This window comes from Acinonyx jubatus, chromosome E1 (genome assembly GCF_027475565.1).
Source record: "Acinonyx jubatus isolate Ajub_Pintada_27869175 chromosome E1, VMU_Ajub_asm_v1.0, whole genome shotgun sequence".
Classification (NCBI taxonomy): Eukaryota; Metazoa; Chordata; class Mammalia; order Carnivora; family Felidae; genus Acinonyx; species Acinonyx jubatus.
This window is the reverse complement of record NC_069397.1, coordinates 33,174,533-33,200,892: the sequence shown is the minus strand read 5'-3', so window position 1 is coordinate 33,200,892 and position 26,360 is coordinate 33,174,533. Positions and strand designations below refer to the sequence as shown.

At 41.4% G+C, this 26,360-nt stretch overlaps 1 protein-coding gene across 4 annotated transcripts in view; it reads right to left on the bottom strand.

Moving 5' to 3' along the window:
* Positions 1–26,360, bottom strand: part of CA10 (carbonic anhydrase 10) — a 488,580-nt gene that overhangs the window by 279,021 nt on the left and 183,199 nt on the right. For all 4 annotated transcript variants that reach the window (XM_053212276.1, XM_053212275.1, XM_027034159.2 and 1 more), the window contains one exon: positions 5,300–5,442. In XM_053212276.1, the coding sequence (XP_053068251.1) occupies positions 5,300–5,442 (143 nt within the window). The remainder of the gene's footprint in view (positions 1–5,299; positions 5,443–26,360) is intronic.

The following is a 26,360-nucleotide window of genomic DNA, read 5'->3' as shown; positions in this document are numbered from 1 at the left end:
AGAGATCAAGAGGAGTATCATGGAGGAGGTAACACTGGTACCAGAGAGGTTGAATAATAAAAAGGTAGGGATGGGGATTGCTAAGGTACAGAGGTACATCAGGTGAAGGGTTATGTTGTGTCCAAAGCACAGGGGAAGGTGAGATACAGTCAATTAAAAAAAAAAAGTATTACAATCTCACTGAGAACAAAACATAGACATAACATGCACGAGGAATAAGGCTCTGGAGGGGAGATTTGGGGCCATCTTACAAGGACTGTGAATGCCAGGCCGAGACATTTATACCTAATTTGATGGGTAATGAGGAGTTTTATTACCTCATATTCATTTAATGGGAAATTTGGAAATGGTCACACAGATAAAATGTATAGCCTTGTGTTGGATGTTACCTGTTTGCCCCTCCCAATCTGCCTTCACCTTGCTCTGTGGCCTGGAGGCTGGCTCATGCAGGCTGAGTCAACAGTCTTGTCTTGCTCTGTGACTTCTCCCTAGAGGGAGCCTGGCATACGTCGGGGTGGGGAGAAGTACAGCTGAGGTCTTTAGTCCTCAGATCCATCCCAGTGGGTGGCATGGGCTAGCAATTAACCCTGCCTTATACTCTGGGTCATCTTACATTCTGGAAGTCAGAGGTAAAAAATCAGTTTTGCTGGGCTAAAATCCAGGTTTTAGCAGGGCTGTGTTCCTTCTGGAGACTATAGGGAAGAATCTGTTTCTTTGCCCTTTTCAAGCTTCTAGAGGCTTCCCAGATTCTTTGGCTCATGGCAACACATCACTCTGACCTCTGCTTCCTTTGTCACATCCCCTTCTGTGCCTTGGATTCTCCTGCCTCTCTGTCTTGTCCTTATAAGAACCCTGTGATTCCAATGGGTCTATCTGGATGATATCAGATGAACTTCCCATTTTAAGATGCTTAATTTAATCACACCTTCAAGATACCTTGTGCCATGTAAGATAACATATGTACAAGTTCTGGGGATCAGGAGATGCATATCTTTAGGAGAGGGCATTATTCCAACTACCATATTTGCCAACTGTAAGTATATCTTTGCCTAAACTGAAAGGATAAGTAAAAAAAAAAAAAAGGTGTTTTTCAGATTATTAAATTAATGCAAGCTTGTCATAGAAAATCTAGAAGTTTCAGGAAAGTAGAAAGAAAACAACATCTCATTTAATCCTGGTCTCTTTTCTATGCATAGCATGGGTTTATTTATTTATTTATTTATTTGTTTGTTTGTTTGTTTTTGAGAGACAGAGCACAAGCAGGAGAGGGGCAGAGAGAGAGGGAGACACAGAGTCTGAAGCAGGCTCCAGGCTCTCAGCTGTCAGCACAGAGCCCGACACGGGGCTTGAACTCACAAACTGAGATCATGACCTGAGCCGAAGTCGGACGCTTAAATGACTGAGTCATCCAGGCGCCCCATAGCATGGGTACTTTTTAAATGAAATTGGGATCATGAAGTGAATGACTTCAGATGCTACCTTTTACATTTAACATATCATGAGCAATTCCCATGTCACTAACTACTGAGATGTCCATTTTATCAAAAGAGCTAAAAGGTGAGGAAAAATGCCAAAACTAATTTTTAGTTAAAATGGCAGGATCGGCAAGTGATTTTTGACTCAGTTTTAATACGTGTTTTCTTCTTTTACTACAAACCATGTCTTCCATGAAGGCTAACCCCACCTCTTAATCCAGAAACCCTCCAGCACTCACCTGTGTCAGAGAATACTCCAGGCACATATCTAGAGGAATTTCTGCACCCCCAAAATGATCAAGCCAACCACTCAGATTTTGCTGTGAATAACATTCACACTTTACACTGTTGTATGCAAATTACCAAGAAGCTGACTTACGTGAATAGCACATGAAAATTAATACACAAACACATATTGTACACTCACTTTGGTGTGGGGAAAAAGACCACATGTGAATCTGTACATGCCCATTGACTACCAAGGGTGTCCATCTTTAAAACAGTCAATCAGGCTTGAACTGAGCTTAAAACACATCATAATCCAATTTCCTACATATAGGGTGTTAAATGATCTGAGATCGTGAGGGAAGAATTATCTCCACCCGCCCACTCTGATTCCTGAGTTGACTCAGGAGCTTTATCTAGAATAGATTAATTATCTCCAAGATTTTAAAAAACTGTTTAGACTGTTGGGAATTAAGTTGAATGGGGGTCAAGGGTGGGAGATGGATTCCAAGGTAAAATTGTTATGTCCATATGCAACCTAAACTTAAGTGAGTATTGTTTTTTTTAAACACTTTTTTAATGTTATTATTTATTTTTGAGACAGAGAGAGACAGAGCATGAGCAGTGGAGGGGCAGAGAGAGAGGGAGACACAGAATCTGAAGCAGGCTCCAGGCTCTCTCAGCTGTCAGCACAGAGCCCGATGCGGGGCTCGAACTCACAGACTGTGAGATCATGACCTGAGCTGACGTCAGACGCTTAACTGACTGAGCCACCCAGGCGCCCCAAGTGAGTATTGTTTGAAAAGCACAGTCATTTTAAATTTTGCCCATAAGAATCCTATGTGTCAGATACAAACAACTGGGTAATAAATACTCTCTTTCAAGAAAAAAAAACACAACACCAAACATTGCTTAAGAATTACCATTGAAAATAAGCAACCTAAAAAGTAGAAGAACTATCACTGTTCAAGTATAATGAATATACTCTGTTGTATCCAAGACATCATATGTTTCGATTGTCATGTAACTATTATCATTCTTTGTATTCTTGCATTCGGGGTAAATTTCAGCCCTTGCTCATGCTAAGATAAGCCGTAATTCATCATCTGAACCCTATGTCAGGCCAAATACATGAAAAAAACAAACACAGTAACACAAGTCAGAGATCGCAGCAAGGGTACTTCATGGGCTTATTATGCATAAGGTACACTTAAACAGGAGCAAGAATAATGCTCATGGATAAAAATGTGACATAAAACACATAATGACTGGGATACACTTAACAGGCTGATATCCAGCTGATCTCAGACTTCAAAATGTGGTACCTTGCCCAAAACCTCCCAGTCTTTTAAACCTTTTGAATTGGATACATATTTCTTCAAGGCAAAACTAAATTCACAGCAGTCATTTGAATACTCATTCCAAAATAAGTCTCCAACTCATTAAACACCACCTTTAAAAAGCTTGCAAACGTGATTTAGCTATTGTCTATCAAGTTTAGACATTTCATTACCAGTTGGTCCTACTACTATCTCTATTCTGTTTTCCACCTTTTGCTAATGCAAAGGAAACCATCAGACAGTTCTCAGCTTTTCAAACAGCTGACAACACAAATCGTGCCAGATATAAATATTTACATCGTCAAAAGTAAATGTTTCCAAAATTCCAAACTCCAGTGCTTTTGAAAATTGATTTGGATCAGGTACACTTTACTGAATTGGAAACATAAAAAAATATATATATCACTTTCAACAACAACAAAAATATCAAACCAAAACATATGAGTGCTTTTTAACACTAGGCTGTCTCCCCCATCTCTTCTTTCCCAATAAATTTAGGGGAGAAGCAGGCTTGAATTAATTATTTTTTTCTTTCACATCAATATTTTCCTCTAAGATGGGCTGATAGAAAGTGAGAATTATGTATCCATTCCTGTGTTAGATCGCCACCTTTTCCATCCCGTGCCCAGTGTGCTCTTGACTGAACAATGCTTCATTCGCTTGCCATAACTCAGGAAAAAGATCCAGCTCCTTAACACAGCCTCTAGATCTGGCCTCCATTTTCCTTTTCCATCTGTTCCTCCGGCCTATACCTCTATGGTCTCTGGGCTTCAGTCTTGCTGGTTACCTTTCAGCTAATTTCTGGAACTCAGGTCCCACCCCTCATTCTGAATTTTTACTGCTTCTCCCTCTGTGTAGGACACAAATTATTTCCTCCATCATCCTCCCCAAGAAGGAAAGAAAGACTGAGTACTCAAAAGTTCAACTTGCCCTTTACTGGTCAGTGGACCTACGCATGTTCGTGACTTGAATAAGAGAGGTGTGTGTAGAACCCAGGTTAAGTTCCCTTTAGAGTTTGTAAAAATAAAACTCCAAATGGACCAATAATTTGGATAGGTTAATTTTTGTGGAATCAGAGCAATAAACTACATGACCTACATAGGACTTTTCTACACAAATGCTTCTCAAGTCCTATTTAAAATAACACACAGATACTACATAGAGAAATAGTTACAATCACATGCAATGTCTTTAGAACTCACTTTGTGACTGGAGTCAAAGCCACTAACAACTCTTAAATAAGTCATTCGACTTTGGGTTGGTTTGTTTGGTTGGTTGGTGTTTTGGTGACAGGTAATAGGAAAAAACACATTCCAATACATCAGAAGGGGGCAAAAATTCTTATAGATTCCATGATAAGTGAGGTAAACAGGCTGCGAATGTAGAGAGCAGAGTCCAAGAAATGCAAACCCTGGAGAATCAGCCGCCGGCAGTAACAAAGTTGTCCATAATTTTAATCCAAATTTCTTGGACACAAACAATTTTCCATTCCTCTTGAGTTCGCAATAACTAAATCACCTTCAAACACAATTTTCTGTGTGTGTGTGTTTTCCACTTTCAATGATCTACTCAACAGTAAAAGGTAGCCAAAAAGAAATTAGCCCACAAGAGGAACGCTAGAACCCAGCGACGAGAAGATCCCCATGGGCATCATGCCCTTCCACACTTGAAGGCGGAGTGCATCGGGGGAGGTTGGTGGGGGGAAGGGACACTGGTATGAGAATGACAAGGCACAACTCAGCATTTCTGTGCAGAAGTTAGGATTCTTAGCCAGCAAGATGCCTCTAGGAAGATTAATTGTTGATTTTCTTATAAATCATCTAAGGTGATTTTTGTTTGTTTTTCTTTCCAAAATGATAAGTATCTGATTTTACTTTTGTTAAACAAATTATTCTTTCACTTTGTTGAAGTTAAAAGAAGCCCCAGTAAAGAGGTTTCTGAGAGGAGAGATTTTCCCAGTGTGATATGCTTGGGAAGCAACACTGCTTTCTGACCTTCATGGGGTACTGAGGGATAGGGCCTCCGGCAACCTCCAGGGGGTACAAAGTAATTAGAGAAGCATGAGGGTTTGACCAGCTAGAGAGAGAAAGTACAATTTAGACATAATTATATTTGTTGGCAGTAAGCCTGAGGTCTTTGATTTCACTCCTAGGTGGAAAGACAAACTCATCACAGAGAAGGAGACCTGTAAGACTAGCTTTCAGAATCGGCATCTCTCGGCGTCCTCAACTTCACAATGGAAGCAACATGGCTGCTTACCTTCCTGCCCCCAGTATTGATGCGAAGGGGCGTCAGAAAGGGGTCGAAGATCATGTGACTGGTCTCTATGTTGACTGGTGACTGCCGTTTACCCACAGAGCAAAGGTTCCAAGCTGAGTTCACCAATCCCCAGAAAGAAGGAACTAGAAACAAACAAACAAACAATTGTAGGATTAGTCCAGGTGGAAGGTTTGAGAAACAATGCAAAAGGGCCATGGCACAAAAAGGGTGACATCAGAGACAGACACCTAATATTTCCCACCCATAAAGACCCCTGGTATTTTCCTGACTTGGATCTTGGTCAATTTCTCTAAGGTCCACATTCGACATATGCAAGGTATTATGTATTCTGTGGGTTGTCGAAACCAAACTGAGGGAGTGAATTACTTTTATGACCCCAATCAATGCCAGACGGGAGCTCAGCAACATGACTCTGTCTTTGTTTAGTCCAGCACTGTGTCACTAACCTAATGTACCAGCAGCTCAAGAATGCATTCACTTGATAGGAAGAGAAAAATGACTTGGGAGTACTGAGTCCAAATATCCAAAGGGGAAATGTCTACTCCTCTTCAGTATCACATTAAAAATTGACAGAAATAAATTTCTATGGCAATTTCCAGTTATTTTCTTCTGTTTAAGAAAGTCAGGGGCGCCTGGGTGGCGCAGTCAGTTAAGCGTCCGACTTCAGCCAGGTCACGATCTCGCGGTCCGGGAGTTCAAGCCCCGCGTCAGGCTCCGGGCTGATGGCTCGGAGCCTGGAGCCTGTTTCCGATTCTGTGTCTCCCTCTCTCTCTGCCCCTCCCCCATTCATGCTCTGTCTCTCTCTGTCCCAAAAATAAAAAAAAAAAAAAAAACAAAAAAGAAAGTCAGCAGAGCAGTGGGGAGCCAGTTACTAATTTCATGTCATGGAAGATCACAGACTATATCTTCAGCCTTTTCCTGCCCAGCCCCCCACCCCCAGCTCTGTATTTCCACTGAGGCTCTGGATCCATCTCTACGTGGCCTTGAGATTATATGGTCATCATTCGCTCATCCACCCGCAGCGTCCATCAACACTACAGTAAGCTCCTGGCGCATGTTCAGCCTTGGGTTAGGCTGAATTTAGAGGAAGGGAGTTACGTACAAGAACAATTATCACACTGTGGTGGTGGGTGGCTGCAGGATGAGGCAAGTGGGTTGTAAGTCTCTAGGTGAGGGCACTGAACCCTGAAGCAGCGGAAGTGGAGTTCGGGAGTGATTCCTAGAGAAGATGAACCTAACAACCAAGTCACGACCCTCCCAGATGCACCTGTCCTCTCAGGAACTCAAGTTTAATTCAGCCTTTAATTTACGGTAGCCATCATTCCTTCTCATGTCACAGATGGAGAAAATTGAGGCAAGAGAGGAGTATGGTAAATACTTGCCAAAGATAGTCTATAAGAGACCCATAATTCAGGAGAAGAATTGGGCTGGATGGCACGTCTAGTACCACCGAAATCCAAAACTCTACGAACCTTTTATTTGTTACAGGCCATTGTTGGGCAGAAGTGGGAGGAAAGCCAAAAACAAGTTCCTCTGATTCTTAGAAGCCTGTTTCAACACCAAAATAAGGTGAGGTTCCTTGTGAAATAAGGAAAATATCTAATTTGGCTTAACCCATTCAATGAGCATATCTGCTGGTTCCATTCCCTTTAGTTTAAAGAGCTTGAACTGGTTTTCCAGCTATAACTGATTTTCAAAATGGCAGCCATGGCCAGAGTAAGAGGGGTAAAAGAGAAGAAGGTGGAGTAGAAAGAAGAACCTGTATGTGTTCCTTGGCACTTTCATTTCCCCTTATTATTTAAGTTCTATTATCACTGCAAGTCACTTAACATCTTTAGAAAGTACCATGCCCTAGCCAAATTATAATATTTAAGGAAGCTCTTGAATTAAACATGTATTTAAAAAATATATAAACAGAAGTCTTCTCTAAACTATTTTTAAATCACCAAAAATCCTATATTTATTCCTCAATCATTTCCAGTTTCTTATGAAAATAAAGCTTCCCTCAGTGCCTGCTCCCACCTATCTTTGTCAGCGATGCACATCAACGTGGAAGCTGTGGGGATTCCAGGGATATAGCCATGGCACTGCCACAGATCAGTTGTGTGACTTTAGATAAGGCATTTATCCCTTGGGCTTTGGTTGGTCTCTACAGTCTGTGTGGTAGGCTGAATAATGGCCCTCCTTCAAAGATGTCCATATCCTAATATGTTACCTTCCATAGGCAATGGTGCTGTGCAGAAATGATTAAGTTAAGGGTACTGAGATGATTATCCTTGATTGTCTGGGTGGACCCAATGTAATCAAAAGGATCTTTTTTAAGAGAGAGGGGCAGGAGGGTCAAAGATTTAGAGAAAAGCTCTAGGGATGGAAAGAGAGTCAGAGAGGAAAGAAGATACTGGCATGGAAGATGGAGGAAGAGGACAGGAGCTAAGGTGACTTCCAAAAGCTGGAACTGATGAAGCAACAGATTCTACCCCTAGAGCCTCCAGAAGGAACCACCGGCATGCTGACCCTGGTTTTAACCCCATAAGACTCATTTGGGGCTCCCTCATCCCTGAACTGTAAGATGATAAATTTGTGATGTGTTAAGTCCCTAAGTTGTGATTACTTATTACAGCCACAGTAGGAAATGAATACAGCCCCTTTTATTTTTAACACTCCATGAGACCAGAGCCTCTTGGACAGCCGGGCCACCTATGATGTGTGGGGGGCTTCCCCTGGAAGGCAGCTGCACAATAAATGTAGTTACAGCTATAGCACACAGTGCATTTCATCTATTCCCATGAAAATCATTAACAAAAATAATTCCAACCCTATAAATGGACTGCGAGACTGCTAATAGATGGCAGCACGTGTGGGCAGGTGCTGCTGTGCCTTCCTAACAAACCTCCCACCCCAAAAGCACCCCCACAAAAACACAAACAACAAAAACTTTATGCGAACATCTGCCTTTGTTTTTATTGGGCATGGCATTCTTTATGACAAACAGTTTCAGGGTTTTATATTCCCACTTCACCATCAAGGCCTAAGTGTCTGGTTCTAACCACCTGCTCAGACAATTGAGGAATGGCTTGGAGGCTGGGAGGCTGGGAGGCGCGCACCCCTGCTCCGCTCCTGAAGGGGTATGTGTGTTTGCTCCCCACTAGACCGCTCACTTGAAATCAGCCATGGATTCATTGTCTTTCAGAAACAGAAGCCACCTTAGAGATCATCTGGCCTAAACATGTTCATGAAATCAAGGACTAAACAGCAGAGGGTGACGTCCTCAACCCGAGGCCACGCAGCCAAGGGAGAGGCAGGGGGGAACAGAGTAAGGACCAATGCCTGGGTCTCAAGATTCCTGCTGCTTCTCCACCTCCCTTCCTTCCCAGCAGGCTCCATAGGAGGGCATATTACTGTAGCCAGGGAGTTTGAGAGTTAATTGTTGCCATGGCCAACTGTAGACTTTGCTACCCTTTCTTTTTTGGTAAATCAAAAGTAACATCAGTGCCCATTTGCTAGTTAAAATACATTTCAAGTGCCAAGGTTCAAATCAAACTGCTTTGAATGTCAACCATCCCAAATAAAATTAGGATTTTTAAAAAGCCATACAGGGGAGCGCTTGGGTGGCTCAGAAGTCTGTTAAGCGTCCGACTTCAGCTCCGGTTATGATTTCATGGTTCATGAGTTCGAGCCCTGCATTGGGCTCTGTGCTATCAGCACAGAGCCCACTTCAAATCCTCTGTCCCCCCCCCCCCTCTCTGCTGCTCTTCCTCTCAAAAATAAATAAATGTTAAAAGCAAAAAAAAAAAGCCATATATCTATGACTGTGTTAGGAAAAACAAAAAGGCTTCAATCCAGGAAACAGCGGATGAGCTTGGGTCTCATCTGCAGGGCCCCAAGGAAATCTAATGGGGATGACCGCTCATGAAGAGAGGCTCCAGGGGTTGTGTCCTGGGCCCAGCTGGACTGGGCCAGGTTCTACGGTCCAATGAAAGAAGCCAATGCTCTTAGAATCAGTGTTTGGTGTTGGGACAATAATGAAGGTATCAAAACCAGTCCAGGGAACTCAGGTACCAAAAGGATCAACTCAAATGTCTGCAAATGTGGTGTAATCTAGGTTCTAGGGAAATGCATTAGGAGGAAGGCTCTGGACACAGGAGGGCATGGAGATCCCACGCTTATTGGGGCATGGGAGTAAGCCTGCACACTTTACCTGAAGAACAAGGCTGGACAGGTGAACTAAGGCTTCAAGAGTTAGAGTCAGAAACTCTCCCTCTGGATTTGTGCAGACCATTATCCCCAGCATTCTGACACTTAACCATCCTGCATGTTATTGATCCTGCAGGTTAATAAACACCCCATGTCACCCCTGGGAGCAGAATTGCATTGCAGGATACTATGGCACTGCTTCTACTTCCAAATTTACAGAACTGCTACAGAATTCTTTTTCTCTTAGTTTCCATGACTGTCCCCGTGAATCAAATTTGCAGACTTTCCATCACATTTTAAAACCATCAGTTATTATGACTTATTGGCTAATGCTGTGTCTTTTTCTAGCTTGACTGTACACCTTATTAAGAAAATAATGTAAATGTACATAAAAGAAAACTGAGTGAGAATCACTCTAACCAATTAATGGACAAGTGGTCTGAAATTGAATGGCATCATCAGGGCCATCCTTTTCACACAATCTTCTAATTTACATATAAACTAGAACACACAACAGACCGGGATGGTTTTGCAAATTAATTTCTGCAGAGCCCAAACGATGGCACTTAACTGCTGCATCATGACCATGTGTTATTTTGCCAAAACATCTCCCCATGGCAATGCTGTATTGTTACCATAAACCACAAATCCCAAGCAGTCTCTTGGCTCAGGGTCCAGCGAGCTATGAAAGACTGGGATTTCAGCTGCTTAAAACATGAGCCTTGGAAAACCCAAAGCAAAACCTATCAGCTGCTCGTTCAAAACCAGTGAACCAAAACAGCCCCAGTTTAGTTTATTAACACATCATGGTAACTCCCATACAATAACGAAAAAGTTCTCACCAAAACAAGAAATAGATCAGGAGAGCAAGGAACCAGAGGAATCAAGGCTAATATTGAGAGTTAAAATTTGTCCTGGGACTTTTTTTTTTTTAATCCTAGAAAGTTAGTCTTAGGCATCTCCTTCATTCATCTGTCCTATTTTTATTTTTCATCTTACCAGAATTTGCAGAGACCATGCTGTCACGGGCAGGGAGTTGGGCACTTGGAATTAATTTATGTGGCTTATGTGAATTTGCTAAATCCTATGGGAACAAGACAAACTCACTAAAAAAGTGTTTACTGACAGCCTATAACATGTCAGGCTTCAGGCTTGACAGTGAGAATTCGTGCAGCAAATATTTGCTATTATAGGCCAGGCACTGTTAGCAGTTGTGGGTAGTTAGCGACTAACAGAAACAGCTCAAACAGCTCACGCTCTTAGGGGTCTTCCAGTCTAGTGGGGAATATGGGAGATCTTGTTTATCTGTGTCATTAGCACTTCTGATGACCTCGCTGTAGAGACAATTAAGATGGTAATGGATTACAGAATAAAGCATGGATAGGGAGATAACCTAGAATGGCCAGGGATAATTTCTCTGGAAGGACTGAGAAGAGTTGTAGACTCTTCTCTGAAGACTGGCAGAGAAAAGTGGGTCTTAGGCAGAGAAGCGGCATTGGTGTTGACAGAGAAGAGCCTGATGTGTTCAAGGAACCCAGAGGAAGCCAGTTAACAAACCTTATGAACCAGATGAGAAAAAAAAAAAAAAAAAAAAGCTGGAGGAGAGGAGGCTGGCTGTCGAGACAAGGCACAGACGTTCCAGAGCTCTGCTGACCACAGTGAGGAGTTTGTATTTTACTCTAATGTATTAGAAAGCCACTGAGAGTTTTTAGGCCAGGGAGTACCGAGGTCTGATTGATGAATTTAAAGCATGTATCTGCTGCCTGGGCTGGAATATAGCCACGTGTGAGCTTGATTATCCTTAGGGTAGTTTGAGTGGGGAAAGGATTGGTTCCCAAGCAACAGTTGGGTTTTTACGTGAATTTAATCCTACTGCTTTAGATAGGTTTAAATTCTGTCTCAAAGGCAGAACTAATTGAATGTTTTAAAAACTATTCTCTTCAACATATGTGCCAATAAAAAAGCATTTTCCTGGGATCCAACTAGCACTTTAGAAGTCACCACTCGAAGCAAGGAATATTTTCATGAAGAGACTTGGCTAAGGCAATCTTTTCTTGCTTTCAAGCAATAAACTTAAGGCCCCCAACTTTTCGGCCAAAAGAAAGCAAATGAAAGCTGGGAAAATGAATACTGGCATAAAACGTATCTTTGGCGAATTCAATCCTACAAATAAAGCCTTCTACTTCAATATAGCTGTCTCTATTTCAGTGTTATAAAGCATATGAATACATTTTCAATAAGAACTCCTATCTTTCCCTTGCTCTTTTCCTCACCAATGCTGATTTACTGTCCCTTTCCCTATTCTCAACTGTAATAAATCGCCACTTTGAGCCATTATTAATAAGCATGTTTAAAATACCCACTGCTGCAGGCTTTTGGCCCCTTTCTGATTTCAGATTTATTTCATAGGAGGAATAGCATTTGAATAACTCTTTTGCTTCTGGATTCTTCTTCCTTTGCTGGGACTCTGATTCATACTACATAAAGAGCGTCTAACTAGGGCTTCCCATTTTCTCACTTGGGGACCTTTCAGGGGTTGTGAGTAACACATATACTTAACACATAATCATTAGGTTGTGCACTCATTTTCAAATTAACGAAATATCCCCAATGAGTCAGATTTTTTAAAAATGCGCCACTCCTAAGTATATCCCAGATGGTGGGAAGATAGGCAAACTAAGAAATAATTATAATAAAACATGGTTAAGTGTTGTAATTAAGGTGTGTCCATATTAAGGCTTAAGTGACCCTGACCTTGACCCTTTTCTCAAGTGTTCAGATAAGCCTTCCTAATAGAGGGGATATTTGAGCTCAGCCGGCAAGTATGAATAGAGGCTACAAGCCACAGAAATCTTATAACTAGTTAAAAGTCTAAAGTTTTTCCTCAAACAGAGAAACTTGACATTCCTAGCAATCAAGACAGACTATCACTGGAATCTAAATAACTATTATGCAAGGAGAGTTAAGCCACTGGGTCATCTAACTTGTCCAACTTGGGGGGTGGTTAGTATTGCAGAGGAGAAAGATCACGAGCTGCCATATCCTCACCATGGAACCTTGAGTCTGTGGCTAAATTTCTGTAGTCTTAGTTTCTCCATTTGTAAAATGGGGGTGATAGTTACTTCACAGAGGTGCTGGGAAGATTAAGTGAGAACATGTTTATCAAAGGTCTAGCATCATGTGTCTTTTATAAGCATTCAAAGAGTACTGGAGAAAGAGCTGGGTGAGGGGATGGGGGAGGATGGTGTGTGGCTACCGATACTAGACGCACCACTGCAGCATTCTGGAGATGGAAAAAGCAGAATGGGAGGCAGGGGAGAGGCAGCTTTCAGATGCCCACACAACCCACCCTGGATTCAGAACAGGGAGCCGTCTAGATCATAGGATTGGCCCCTTCCTGTCACACCCGGAATGCGCCATGTGCAATTATTCCCCGAATCCAGAACTCTCCATGTCTGGATGAATGGGGGGACCGACAAGTGATATGAATCATCCACAGTGGCTTTAACTCCAAAGAAAACCATTTTTATTTGGCTTTTGGAAGTTGCTAGATTAATTGTGTGCATTGCATCTTCATCTGCCCATTTGCACTTGGTTCCGGCGTGGGGACTGGCTTGCACTTCTGAAAACATATCCCTTGAGGGTGAGGAGAAACGAAGGAAGAGGGAGTCCGCATCTGCTGATCATGCACCATAATCTCTGTGCAGCGAGCCTGACATATCTTATCTTGCTAATGCTAATCCTCCCCACAACTCTGTGAGATACTTTTATCATTATTTTATAGATGTGAAAAGTTAAGACTTCAAGAGGTTATGTGACTTTCCAAGGTCACTTGGCTAGTAAGTAAAGTGCCTACAATTTGAGATCAGCTCCTTTCTTTAAAGCAGACAAACAACCAGACAAAAGCATGCATGTATGATAGCATGTGAAGTGATACACAAGTGTGTAAAGCGAGGGGGTAATCATCTCCCTCTCCTTCTTTCCGGTGACACCCTTGAGGTAATCGGTGTGAACTCCTGGCCAGGCATCTCTGCTCACATAAACACACCCAAATACATATCCCGGTATTCAGAGAGGTTCTCTTTGTAAAAGTACTTTTTGTTTAGGGTAACAATATGCCACGAATGTCTTCCATGTCAGTCTTTCCTAGAGCTTCTTGTTCACATGTAAGGCAACAGAACTCTCATAGTTTGGACGCACCTCCCTTTTCTCAGGCTTCCTTGAACATAAGACATTGAGGTTATTTACATCTTATTTTACTATGCTTTTTTATACTTTTCGCACTAACACTTTCATTTCAGCAGGAAAGATCCCTAACAGTAGTATTGTCCAGTCATGGTAGGCACCTGCTTTAACAGATGCTGCCAGGTTCCTTTAAAGGATACTGGCTGTGTCTGTAAATGTTTATGCTATCAGCCATGAGTATGTCCACTTCCCCATAGTCTCCATAGCATGGGATGTTATTTATTTATTTATTTATGGACATCTAATGGGAAAAATGAAATCTCATTGATTTAATTTGCATTTCCTAACCATGCTGATGTTGAGCATGTTATGCTCATTAGCTACGTGCATTTCTCTTCTGATCACATTCTCCAGGCATTTTCCTCTGGGTTATTTACATTTTTCATGTAAATTTTTGTTGTTATTTGAACTGTAGAAACACTTACTCTTTGTCATGTGCAGTAAATGTTTTCTCCAAGCTTATTACCTAGCTTTTAACCTCACTTCGAGTGTTGGGCTATTTAGGGATTTTTAAATTTTATATGGTTGGTTATATTGATCTATTTCTTTACAAGGTTTCTGAGCTTCCTCTGTTACCTAAGGTTGTATCTCCAAATGCAGATCATATAAATATTTTCTATATGATTGAAAACAATTTTTATCACGGCATCTGGGTAGCTCAGTCGGTTAAGCGTCTGACTTCGGCTCAGGTCATGATCTCATGGCTTGTGAGTTAAAGTTCCACATCAGGCTCTGTGCTGACAGCTTGGATCCTGGAGCCTGCTTCAGATTCTGTGTCTCCCTCTCTTTCTGCCACTCCCCCATTCACACTCACTCTCTCTCTCCCAAAAATAAGTAAACACTAAAAACAAACAAAAATTTTATCGTTACAATTTTTGACTTTTAAAATCTATCAGAAATGAATCTGCATATGCTATGACAGTGGTCTAAGATTTTTCCCAGGTAGAAAGTAAATAATGCCAGCATTATTCATTAAATAAGTCCTCTTTCTCCACCAAAATGAATGTTACTTTGATTACATATTAGGTTTTGGTATAGATCACATTTGCCTCTCGACTTTTGAGACCGTTCCACATATTTGTCTATTTCTGTATCACTGCCATATTGTCTTGAGTATAGTAACATTTACGGTAATTTATAAGGTCAGACTTTCTGATCCAAAAGCCTACTCTTGTTCCCTGCTACCTCTATGGGAACAAAAAATGCCTGAGCTCCAGAGAAACCAGCGAGGATTACTGACTCCAGATATGGAACACAGATCTAGTATTCTTGGGAACACCAGGTCATTAGAGGTTATCTGACCCATCTTCTTATCTTCAGGTAGTTATGTATTTGAATCATACCTGATAGACAGGACAGTGCTTGTCCCTTTCCTGAAAAAGCCCTAGAAGTGCAAAAAGCATACTCAAACTCCAGAATTGACTCCTTGGAAGACAGGGCATTGAGATGGAAATAGCATAGCATTTAGGTCCAGTAGAACCAGGTCCTGGTTCTACTAATAACAGTCACATCTACTGAGTGCTTACCATGTGTTGAACACCACACTAGACATTTTCTATTCATCAGCTCACTTAATATTCTAGGAGGTAGATCTTGTTATTATCCTCTTTCTTACCAGGTCTTATAGGTGTCTGAGGCACAAAGACATTAATTAAATTGCCCAAGATATAAACAAACAGCCCAACTTGACAGTGGAGAAGTGAGGATTCCAGACTCAGGTTGTCTGGCCTGCAACCTTGACTTTCATCCCTGTGTTACACTTTCTTCTAATGCTGGTGCCAAATGTTCTAATGTTGAGCCAAACACATTTTCTCTTGAGCTTCAGGCCTCTCATTTGTAAAATCAAGATCATAAAAAATATACACTTCACTAGATACGTGTGCCCATCTAAGTAAAAATTAAAATTAAAATCTCACACACACACACACACACACACACACACACACACACACACACAGAACAAAGTCCATCACAACCAGTCCATTTATGCACTGAGTCATGGATTATGCTACTGGTGGTAGACTGGAAAGAGGCTAGCTTTACATCAAATCATTCATAACTGTCATCCTCAGGGCTAGGTATTATTTATCCCGTGTTATAAATGAGGAACTGAAGCTCACAGAACTGAGTCATTCAATGAGGACATTTAGCTAATACGCAGCTGAGCTGGTGGTGACTCGAATCCAGGTCTGACTCCCACATCCCACATCCAGCACCGAGCTCAGTGGAACTCAACTGACACCATTATTTTCCTCTCAATATTTTGCTTTCCCAGGATTCATTGCTTTCTCTAGATGACTCATTCTTGAGAGCCCACAGGAAGGCATAAAACACAGTCTGGTTTATGTAGGCATTAAGCCCTGGGTGTCTGTCTTAGGGTTAAGATTTAAGCCTAACAATGGTGTTAAGCATTATCCGATCGTATTTCGGTGGACATTTTTCTTGCCCTGTATAATTACTGTTGCTTCAGATAAAATCTGAAATTAGTCTACTGAAGCTGGTAATTGAAACCACAAGGAGAAGAATGTCTCAATGCATGTCAATAATCCAGCCCATTATTTCCACCTATTCAACTTGGAAGAAAATGACCAACCTGATGCCTCTGAAAAACCACATGACCTAGTTGAAATTTATATAAGAGCTGCATCCTCTTGGCTCCAAGAAGTACAGATATGTAATGCTGGAACCTGCTGGAGCATGAGGATTGAACACCAGGTAAAAAACATTTAGCTAGTGAAAGTAGGCGATCTTCTTCAGCCTTTGGAAATTCTGAAAATGTCACTGATACAGGCAACAATTTCCTACAAATTCAAACATCTGGTGAAACACTGTTAAAATCCTGCAAAACATCTGGATATCTTGGAATATACCATCCTTTACCTATTTGAATGTGTAAACACCTCCTTTTCCCTCTCACTCCCTCTGTATATGTGCACAAATCCATCCCCTTATACAAATGTCAAAAGTAAGCAAACAACGAAAGCCCTGTGACCCAGATGTGTGGAGATCAGCTGAGCCTAGCCTTATAGCCCTCCCAGTGATGGGCAGCCTTTTACAACATCTCACTGGGTTCACATTTGTGTAATCCCACAGAAACATCCAGCTGTTCCAATCTGCCTGGAGTTTGGCATGTATTTAGGGCATTTATCATTTGCACAAATAACAGGTCTTTGTTATCTTCATGATACATCAGGAGACATAATCTTCATGCCAGCACCGAGTCTTGGGTCCCAAACACAAAAGAATCAGTCACTAAACAGGGAACAAATACATACAAATGGTCTGCTGGTCTTCTAATTTTGTGCTAGGGTGGACTGACCAATATGTCTGCAACGTATTTTCTATCGAGACACTAGATTTAGCTTCACCGATATAGTTACAGGACAGACACATTGAATTTCTCCTCGTAACTTCTCTATTTGACTTGTGCATTAACATGCTTCCTCTTAGCAGGCAAAAAACCATGCAGGTATCTCACGGATTGTAGATCTCTGTCAAAATCTTATCAACAGTCAAATCTAGGTGAGTTCTTTGCTTTGAAATGCCCCTTATCCAACCTTGGTACCTCTAGCCTAATCCAGGTTCCCACTGCCACCTCCCTTAGTCTCTATAATAATTCCTTAAATAAATTCCCCAAAGCCAGGGTCAGTTCCACATCACAAATGGCATGACAGCTGAGCACACAAGGAAAAACCAGGACTGGAAACTGTGCCAGATCTGAGGTCCACGACAGAATTTAGTACACAGCAAGGGTCAGGATTAGGTTTCTTTAGATTTGTGTTTCCTTGTGACCCTAGGGCTCTCGTTTGATGCCACCATTATGTCCCCAATGCTTGGCACAGAGTAGTCACTCAATAACTACTTATGAAATGGGTAGATACATAAATGTATGGATGGAAGAGAGAGCACAGGACCATGCTGTCTGCCTTGCATACCATTTCTTCCTTTTGCTTGTTGTATTAGTCTTTTAATACAAGTTGTGGAATGAATGGATACTCATCATTCTGTTTCATTTCTATACTCCCGACAACAGAGTGTGCTCATTCCTACTTCAGTCCTCCTTTCCCTCCAACTTCACTGAGATATGGCTGACAAATAAAAATCACATACATTTAGGTTTATGATGTGATTTTTTTAAGGTGTACAATGTGATGATTATATATATATGTGTGTGTGTGTGTGTGTGTGTGAATATATATATACATATATATATATATATATGTTGTAAAATGATTACAACCAAGTTAATTAACACATCCACAGTTATTTTTTGGGTGTGAGGTGAGAACAATTAAGATTTACTTTCCTAGAGGGCACCTGGATGACTCAGTCAGCTAAGCATCCGACTCTTGATTTTGGCTCAGGTCATGATCTTGCAGTTTGTGAGTTCAAGCCCTGCACTGGGCTCTGTGCTGACAGTATGGAGCCTGCTTGGGATACTCTCTCTCTCTTTCTCTCTGTCCCTCCTCTGCTTGCTCTCTCTCTCCCTCTTTCTCTCTCTTTCTCTCAAAAATAAATAAACTTAAAAAAATTACTTTCTTAGTAAATCTCAAGTATATAATATAGTTTATTAATAACCACCATGCTGTAAATTAGTTGTTCATCTCATAACTGAAATTATGCGTCGTGTGACTTATTTATTCCCATTCCCCCCCTCTCCAGTCCCTAGCAACCACCTGTCTACTCTCTAGTTCTAAGAGTTAGAATTTTTAGATTCCACATTTTAGTTCTTCTTTTCTCTCTTGACCTTCTCATAATCAAATCCTACACATTCTCTAACTCCTAATGTAAATCCCAATCCCTCCATTAAGTCACTCTCTACTATTCAAGGCCCTCATTCTGGATTTCTGGCGAAGCCAGTCAGATGCCAGACCATTTCGTACTTAACTATGCATGGCTATACTGTTCACAGTTTTACAAATGCATTAATGTCATCTCCTAAGTCAAAGCAAGCGCTTTAAGATCAGGTACTCAAACAGAGCACAGCACCTGATTATAGGGTCCAAACCCATAAAAGATGATTCATGAAGTGACTGACCAAAATTAAATCTCTCTAAGGGGCTTTTAATGGAGAGGATTTGTATTTGAAAAGACACCAGCAGGGAAATAGATTTAGTGATATTTTGACACTCCTCGCCACCCAGTGCCCAAACATATGCCCAGCCGTAGGAAGCTCCTTGCAGTTCCAACTAACACACCCTGCCTGCTATGGCTTCATGCCTAGAATACCCTTTCCAATCGCCCATGCAGAGAGCACATTCTTATCTTTCAAGATGCAGGCTGCCTCTTCATCCACTCCTCCCTCTACTCTCTACTCTTCCTGCTGGAGTCACATGCCCTATCCCTGTGCAGCTTGGGCACTCCTCTGTTCCACTCTTGCAATTTTGTACATGCTTTTCTCCCCAGTTACGATGGACACGATTAGAAAACCTTTGTCTCTAAATCACCATCACTAAGCACAATGCCTGGGATATAGTAAATTCATAGGCAATGCTGTTTGAATTTTTAAAATTTTTAAAAAGGAATAAAAAGCAGTCAAGACCTGATATATACAAGTGAAAGAGAAGGCAAAGGGTGAGGAGTGGGGTGATCTGTCATTTTACCAAGCATTCACTGCGTGATAGCCTTGGTATTAGCCACTTACTCAGGATGTCTATTTCACATTTGATCACTTTCCCCAGATGAAGTGGGAGATAAGGCCTGATGCCAGCAACACGGTCTTATTTATCCAGGTTGTGAAGTATGAATACCAGACATGGTGGGGATTTGATGGTATTGTGATCAAGGCAAACATCCAAAGTTGGCTTACCACACGGAATAAAGATAAAAAGAATGATTGAAGATGTGAAATCAAAGGAAGAAAGTGGATGAGTGGCGAGATTTGCAGTGGGCAGTAGGAAGAAGAATAAAGGATTTCATGAGTCAGCCAATGAGGAGACAGAGATGCATTTTATTCATTTGTATGTCCATGAGCATGGTATGTTCTGAGCTTTCAAAAGTGTAGCCCTGGGGCCGATATTTGATCCATCCTTGTAACAATCATAAAAGGTGGATTGAAGGCTACATCAAATGATCAGATTGCAAAAAGAACTAGAATGTTACCACCATCGGAGACTCTGACATTGGTCAACATGGCTTTAGAACATTAAAGAATGCTTAACTCTGCTGGTACGTATGTTTCCATTTTGAAGGCATTTCTCATCTCCACAGGGTATTGTATAAAGATTCAATAATAAACGAATGCAGGAGTGCCTTGGACACTGTTACACATTCTTCATTTCTTAATCATTCATGTTTGCATTTCAGTATGCCTACAAATGACCAGCCCTCTCTTGGTCAGCTGGCTCTCTGAATTTCAGTACATTCTGGCTCTTCTGGCAGGATTACTCAGGTTCATGTACTAAACACAAGATCTAGATCTTTGCTGTAATGCTTGCTCAAACAGACAGCATGGATGTTCGCCTTTTGCTTTATTATTGTTTCCTAAGGACAAAAGTGAGGCGCTTAACAAACTATACTCCAACTTTCAGCCTCCTCAGGAGATCCGTGACAGTGCACCAAAAGAAATCCATGCTGATCTAAGTAAAGCTTTCTTTTAGAGACTGATCCAGTTTAGAAGAGTCTCTCAAATCAACGGCTTGGGACATTAAAGTCCGACATCTTCTTTTTGAAACAGCAAAAAATCTGAAGTTTCCCCATTATAGTTGGTGGCTCCCTGGGCTTTACTAAGAACGTGAATTGCCCCAAGGAAACACCAGTTCATGGTGACAAGACATTAAAAGATCATTTGAGTTTCAAAGTCCCCAATGCCCAAGAGAGTCAGCAAGGACTGCTCAGAAATTTAATCAGCAGTGAACACATCCTTAAAAGTTTCCTCTGTGAGTGACCTGAACCCCAGCTCTGGGTTCATCATAAGGCTGCCCTCTCCTGCCTTTCCTGTCTCTGCCTATGCATGGGGAAATCAGAAAAATCAGCAGAGTTCTCACTTTTGCAACACTTGAAGGTTTATAAAGCACGTTCTCAAAACATGCAATTCTACTACTTCCTGGGGAGCAGTGCACAACTTCATCAGCGAGTTAGAAGTTCAATAAAAACCACTGTGCAAAAGTCTGGGTCACCAAATATAAGAATGCATACCCTCTTCTCTCAGCAGGAGGCACCCTTTTAAAATTTTCTGTGATCATGGGGCGCCTGGGTGGCTCAGTTGGTTGAGCATCCTACTCTTGATTTCAGCTCAGGTCATGGTCCTAGGGTTTGGGGATCAAGCCCCACGATGGGTTCTGTGCTGAGTGTGGAGCCTGCTTAATGTTCTCTCTCTCTCCCTCTGCCCCACCCCCGCTCTCTCTCTCTCTCTCTTGCACATGTGTTCTCTTGGTAAAATAAAAATAAAAATAAAAATAAAAATAAAAATAAAAAGTAAAAGTAAAAGTAAAAGTAAAAGTAAAAATAAAAATAAAAATAAAAATAAAAATAAAAATAAAAATAAAACTGTCTGTGATCTTCTAAGAAACAGGATGCTACACCCAAATCCAGAAGCAATCAGAGGTGATGGATTACTGGTCATTATAAATGTACACCAATGAAGTCTTAGAGTACTGATGAAGCATTAATGTCAGGGCATAGCAAGAAGCCATGAACACAGGAGGCACTGAGTTAATACTGGTTCAGTGAGGAAATGGGGGGTAGAAAATGTTCAAAAAGAAAGGGAGACAGAAAGGGGAAGCTGGCTAAAGGGTCAATGGTCTTTACAGGATGCTATGCAGAGAATCGACTAATACCATGGTTGAATAATTAACCTTTATTCGGTGCTAACTCCACTTTAGGCCCTGCTCTAAGTGTTTATATATGTATTAACTCACTTAATCCTCACAACAGCCATATCATGTGAATATAACCATTATCCCCATTAAACGGGTGAAGACAGTGAAGGAGAGGGAGCTTATGTTTCACAGATAGTAATTGTCAACTTGGGATTCAAAGCCAAGACGTCTGGCTCCGGAACCTGCACCCCTTAAAAACCACGGCCACTTACTCACTTTGAGTTTTGATCTTTAAGGATACAAAACAATCAAGTGGGGAGCTTGTCAAAAGAGCTGATTAGGGAGCCCTAATACCAGAGATTCTGATTAAATAAATGTACTGTGGAGTCCAGAGATTTGTGTTATTAACAAGCATTCAAGGTGCTTCCTATGCTGGTTGCTCATAGACCATAATAATGGGAAAAATCAGCTGATAAAATTAACATATATTGGGAGAAAGTAGGTCTACCTACCAGATTCACAAGGTCAGCCATGTGACCCAAACAGTGACAGATCTAAGGGGAAAAACCTGTCAACTGAAGGGTCAATAAGAAAGAATAAAACAGAGAAACACCCGCATTTTGCTTCCCGTCCTGCCATGAGAGAATGGCACAAAAAGTTGTTTCTTAGTGGGCAGGGGAGGGGGGGTAGGTAGTAATATTTCACCAACACTCACCTTCTTTTGTTCTAATTCTTTGTCCTCCAAGCAACCCTTGGAGAAACTTTCCCAAGTTCTAATCTCAAGAAACAAACAAAAAAAGAAGTTGTTTTAGCTGGTAGACAGAAATAGTTCTATTACTGAAAAGAGGGTGCTAATTTTCTCATTTTAAATTGTCATGATGGCTTATTTATCATCCTGTGCTATTTTTATTTATTTATTTATTTTTAATTTTTTTTTTTCAACGTTTATTTATTTTTGGGACAGAGAGAGACAGAGCATGAACGGGGGAGGGGCAGAGAGAGAGGGAGACACAGAATCGGAAACAGGCTCCAGGCTCTGAGCCATCAGCCCAGAGCCCGACGCGGGGCTCGAACTCACGGACCGCGAGATCGTGATCTGGCTGAAGTCGGACGCTTAACCGACTGCGCCACTCAGGCGCCCCCCTGTGGTATTTTTAAAAGTACCAGTCAGTTCCAACGGCCTGATCACCTGTGGATATACTGGGACTATCCTGTTTCTGCATTTGTGAATCTATGCACCAGACAAGACACCAGGCATGAGGTTTTGACCAGCACGTGGCTTCTGACATAGGCACTGCCAGCAACCAGACCATACCTCTTCATGGCCTGCCTCTGTAGCAGCTCCCCCTAACCTCCCCAGAACAATCCACACTCTTCTCTACTTCAGAAACCTAAACTGCATTTAAAAACCAAAAATGATTTGCATACAGAGATGTTCACCAGAGCATAGTTTATAATAATGAAACACTGAAAACGAACTCAATGTACAACAACAGGGGCACCTGGGTGGTTCAGTCGGTTAAGCGTCTGATTTCAGCCCAGGTCATGATCTCACAGTTCATGAGTTCAAGCCCTGCATCAGGCTCCATGCTGACAGCTCGGAGCCTGGAGTCTGCTTCAGATATGTGTCTCCTTCTCTCTCTCTACCCCTCCCCTGCTCATGCTCTGTCTCTCTCTCTCTCAAAAAGAAATAAACATTAAAAAAAATTTTTTAAGTAAAAAATTTTAAAAAATGTGCAACAATAATAGGGGTTTAGTAATAATAATAATAATAATAATAATAATAATGGTTTAGTAAATTAGGTACATTCACATAGAGAATACTTGTGCAGTTATTAACATAAATTTTACCTACACCACAAATTTTTATATAGATTATTGTTTCGAATATATATACAATGATGGGCACTGGAGGGGAAAAATAACAGAAACATAGCTAGAAGTTATCTCTGGATAGTGAAATTATTGTCTAATACTAATGTATACATAGGTGTGATACTAATGTATACATAGGTGTGTTCATATGTACCAAGCTTTCTATATGAAGGCATAGTACTTTCACAATTAAAAACAACAACAACAACAATTACAAAACAAAGACTGTTTATCTGGGCCAAAGTTTAACCTTCCAAAGAATTCTATTCTGTTAAACTGAGATTAATTTTCTCATCACCTCTGGTTTGAGAGCAGGAATAATAAAGAAAAACTGCCTCCCTGCCCCCACTTTCCAAATTTCTGGGCCAACTGGGATGATCTGGTCACACCGAGGAATAAAATGCAGGGGATACTTCCCCTCATAAGTAAAGAGAGAAATGGTGATCATACTTAGCAACCACCAAACAGGAGATGCAAGAAACCTCAATATATTAAGCAAGAATTCTTCCTTTTCATCTCTGCCCTTGGACAAGAGATATTAATGGGGATTTAGTTAATTGGCTGGTTTTCATTCTAATTCGCTAACGAATCTATTCCAATCTCGAGAAAAACCAAAGAAGAGGAAACAAATAACAGGAGGGGTTCAGCTGCCGATTGATGTTCAAAAGAGATAGCATTTCATGTGTCGGGAGGTCTGAGGTCCTGGGCTCAGAGCATTAGCTCCCTGGAGGGGGGGGGGGCTCCATCAAGGAAGGGGTGAGCGTCCCTACTGGGACACCCCCGGCCTTCCTGTCTCTTTAAAGACAAACTGAAACTGATGGCACCCGTTTGATTTTGTCATCTCACACTGAACTTAGCTTAAAGCAAAGGCAGGCTCACTCTGGGCTGGGAATAGAAGCTCTGAGAGAGCTGAATCTCTTATACCACGTGGGTACTAGCATCTTATGGAAGGTATGAGTTAAATCCATCTGAGCTGAGTTTGCTCTTTCTTTCCTCACACCAATTAGTTCTGCCATTTAACACAGGGATTAACAATCTCATTTCCTGGGGCTGATTCGTCAAAGGATCAGGATCAAACTACTTAGCGGAACTAGCGTTCTGCAAAATTTCAAGGTAGGTGAAATTGGTTTTCCCTATCTTTTCACTGGCCTTTTACCCTCCTTCCCTCCCCATTCTTTCCCCAGGTCATCTGTGTTTCCTTTTCTCGCCCCCTTTCTACCTCTGCCGCTCCTGATAACAGGTACTGCATGTATCACAATCATACAGTCTGAGCCATAACTCAGCCCTGATGATCACACACTCACGAACACACTCACAGGATGGATGACAGAATGTCTGAGACAGAATGTGCTGGATCAGAGAGTCAGAACAGATGAGAGCTGATGGAAGGAAAAGTATTAAACACACACACACACACACACACACACACACACACACAGTGGAAGGGAATATGGAAAAAAGCATATGGCAGGAAGAGCTAACATACTACCAATGCTGACCTCAAGACCAACTGATAAAGGCCCTAAGGCTCAGGCCATCAGCCACCATAGCAAAGGAAAGGATTCCAAAGGAAAGGAACCCAGGATTCACAAAACATGCAGAATGAAGTCTCTTCCATGTTTGTCCCTTTCCATTCCTCCTGTATATCTTTTGAACCTCCTGTCTTGTCTAGGATAATCACCTACTGGGAGATCTTAGAACATTCAGTTTCTCCTTGCTTTCTTTTCCCAGGCACAGAATATAACTGCTTCCTGGTCTGCTGGGGCCTCCTTCAGCGTGGCTTTCAAGACCCTCCATGGTCTGGAAGGAACCTGTCTTTGGGGCTTACCTCCCACTGGTCCTCCCGCTGCCCCTGAACAGCTGAACAAGAACTGTCATCCCCCATGTGTCCTGGGGCTTTCTCCTCTTCAGCAGAACTATGCTCTTTGCCTGATGTGCCTACTCATTAAAACCCCACTCATTCTTCAAGTATCTCTTCCTTTGGGAATCTCCTTCGATGCCCCTTTCTGCCTCATGAAGTGGTACTCCCTTTTTCCTCTAAAATTCTGTTGTATCCTCGATCTCTGTTATGCCACGTCTTATAATGTCTCGAAAATAGTGGCAGAAACCATGTTTTTATGTCCTAACACTCCTTGTAGCTTATGGTGTGATAATGGGGTATCAATGGTTTGATCAATGAATGAAGAATCCTGACTGCAAATTCTGAGTTAATGCCAGCACACCATATGATGGCACTTTCTCTTATTCTTGCTTACTCTCTCTTGTTCTCATATGCACACACATATATACTCATACATTTCTGTCCATGAGAACAATTCAGATATCTTAATTGAAATATAAAAGATTGATAAGCAGAGGGAAAAATAGTAAAAAAGAAAGAAAGAAAGAGAGTGATTAATACTTCCATTGTCTCAATAAGACAGATCTTTTTCTACTTGTCTTTTAGAACATAATCATCTATGAATTTCTGTACGTGAAATCCACTTTGGTCCACAGAGGCCTTTGGGTGTGTTTTACACCGAAGTCTTGATTTTAGGATGCATCTTTGCACGGCAGAAAACACTTTGTCTAGACCTTCTGAGCTACCCTTATCAGTGTGGTGGTGAAAGACGAAACAAATAGCCCAGATTTCTGTAGAAAGTGGTAAATGGTAGAGTGGTATATGGGAAAGCCTCATTAAATCTGACGGTGGTTCACTTACCTGAGGTTTGTAAACAGAGCATATGTTCTTATTGGTATAGACATGACCTTGTGGGTCTCTTTGCCGACTATATTAGTGCTGTGCAAATATTCCTACTCAGTTGTGAAGGCACATTATACTCAGGGAAATTATTCTCCCAGCAAACAGACAGATGTTTAACTTCACTTAATATGACACTATAGTCTGAATTCTTAATGTGAGACAGGGGTCCTTTTTCAAGCTCGAGTAAAATTGCGAATGCCATATTTTAACACCACGGCTCTAT